Source organism: Octopus bimaculoides, chromosome 24 (assembly GCF_001194135.2).
Source record: "Octopus bimaculoides isolate UCB-OBI-ISO-001 chromosome 24, ASM119413v2, whole genome shotgun sequence".
NCBI lineage: Eukaryota > Metazoa > Mollusca > Cephalopoda > Octopoda > Octopodidae > Octopus > Octopus bimaculoides.
In genome coordinates this window covers 29,983,708-29,984,763 of record NC_069004.1, presented here as the reverse complement: position 1 = coordinate 29,984,763, position 1,056 = coordinate 29,983,708, and the positions used below count along the sequence as shown (strand labels likewise).

Below are 1,056 nucleotides of genomic sequence, written 5' to 3'. Positions count from 1 at the left end.
ATATATATATATATATATATATATATATATACACACATATCTACTTGAAAATGTACTGGAGTGGGAGGAACATCGCGAAAAGGTTTGGTTTCGGCAGATAGTTCCACGCCTCACTCTCATACTCAACATGGTTTATAGTAAAAATTATTTCCGAGTAGACTAGTAGATAGAATTCAAGCCACATTATAGTAATATTAAACAGAAAACGTGATTGGTATTGTAGGCTTTATATGGTATTTTTTTTGCCAGGAATACCGAAGAAGTAAGTAGGTTGCATTACGTAATAAAGCCAACCAGCTTATGTGATTACAACAATTGACTTCGTGGAAACGTGTATGTCATTTAAAGCCCAAAATCTCATGTGTTTATAATTACTTCATATTTATAAAGTGAGGCAAATACTAACAACAAACAGAAATAAAAGTTCATCATCATCGTGATTATCATCATCATCATCACCATCATTACCGTCATCCTCGTCGTAATCTTTGTCATCATCATCGTCAACAACAACAACAACAACAACCCCTGGACATTACTGTGTTGGCTCATCAGACATATGGGACCGGTTACCCAGTTTTCATCGCACATAAGTGGCCGAGACCACATCATTTCTCCTGAACGCAATGTCCATCGATCGCAGAGCTTACCTGTAGAAATAGTTATTCTGGCTTTGAAATTATTATGGGTCTAAAACATGCTAAGCAGCATAACCCCCAAAGCCCTCAGCTGAGTGGACTTGGAGCAACCCGAAAATGAAGTGTTTTGCTCAAGAACACAACGCATCACCCAGTCTCGAAATTGAAACAATGATCATGCGATTGTGAGCGCAGCACACTAACCACTAGGCCACGCGCCTCCACCAAATGACTGGAGGGGGGGGAAGGTTCAACAGGGTATTGAAGTAAGTCTAACACCCGGGTTTACCACACTGGGATTTGAACTCAGAATGCAATGAGCCTGAGCAAATGGAATAAGGTATCCGATGTGACACTTTAACAGCTCCATCGGTTTCTCTCTTCCATCCCAGCCGATCCTGTTCTTGATTGGGGGAGG

General features: G+C 40.5%; 1 protein-coding gene across 1 annotated transcript in view; it reads right to left on the bottom strand.

Moving 5' to 3' along the window:
* LOC106877110 (uncharacterized) overlaps positions 1-474 on the bottom strand; it is a 12,311-nt gene extending 11,837 nt beyond the window's left edge. The window contains exon 1 of the mRNA XM_014925903.2: positions 469-474. Coding sequence (XP_014781389.1) covers positions 469-474 — 6 coding nt within the window. The remainder of the gene's footprint in view (positions 1-468) is intronic.
* Between the last annotated feature and the right edge of the window lie 582 nt (positions 475-1,056).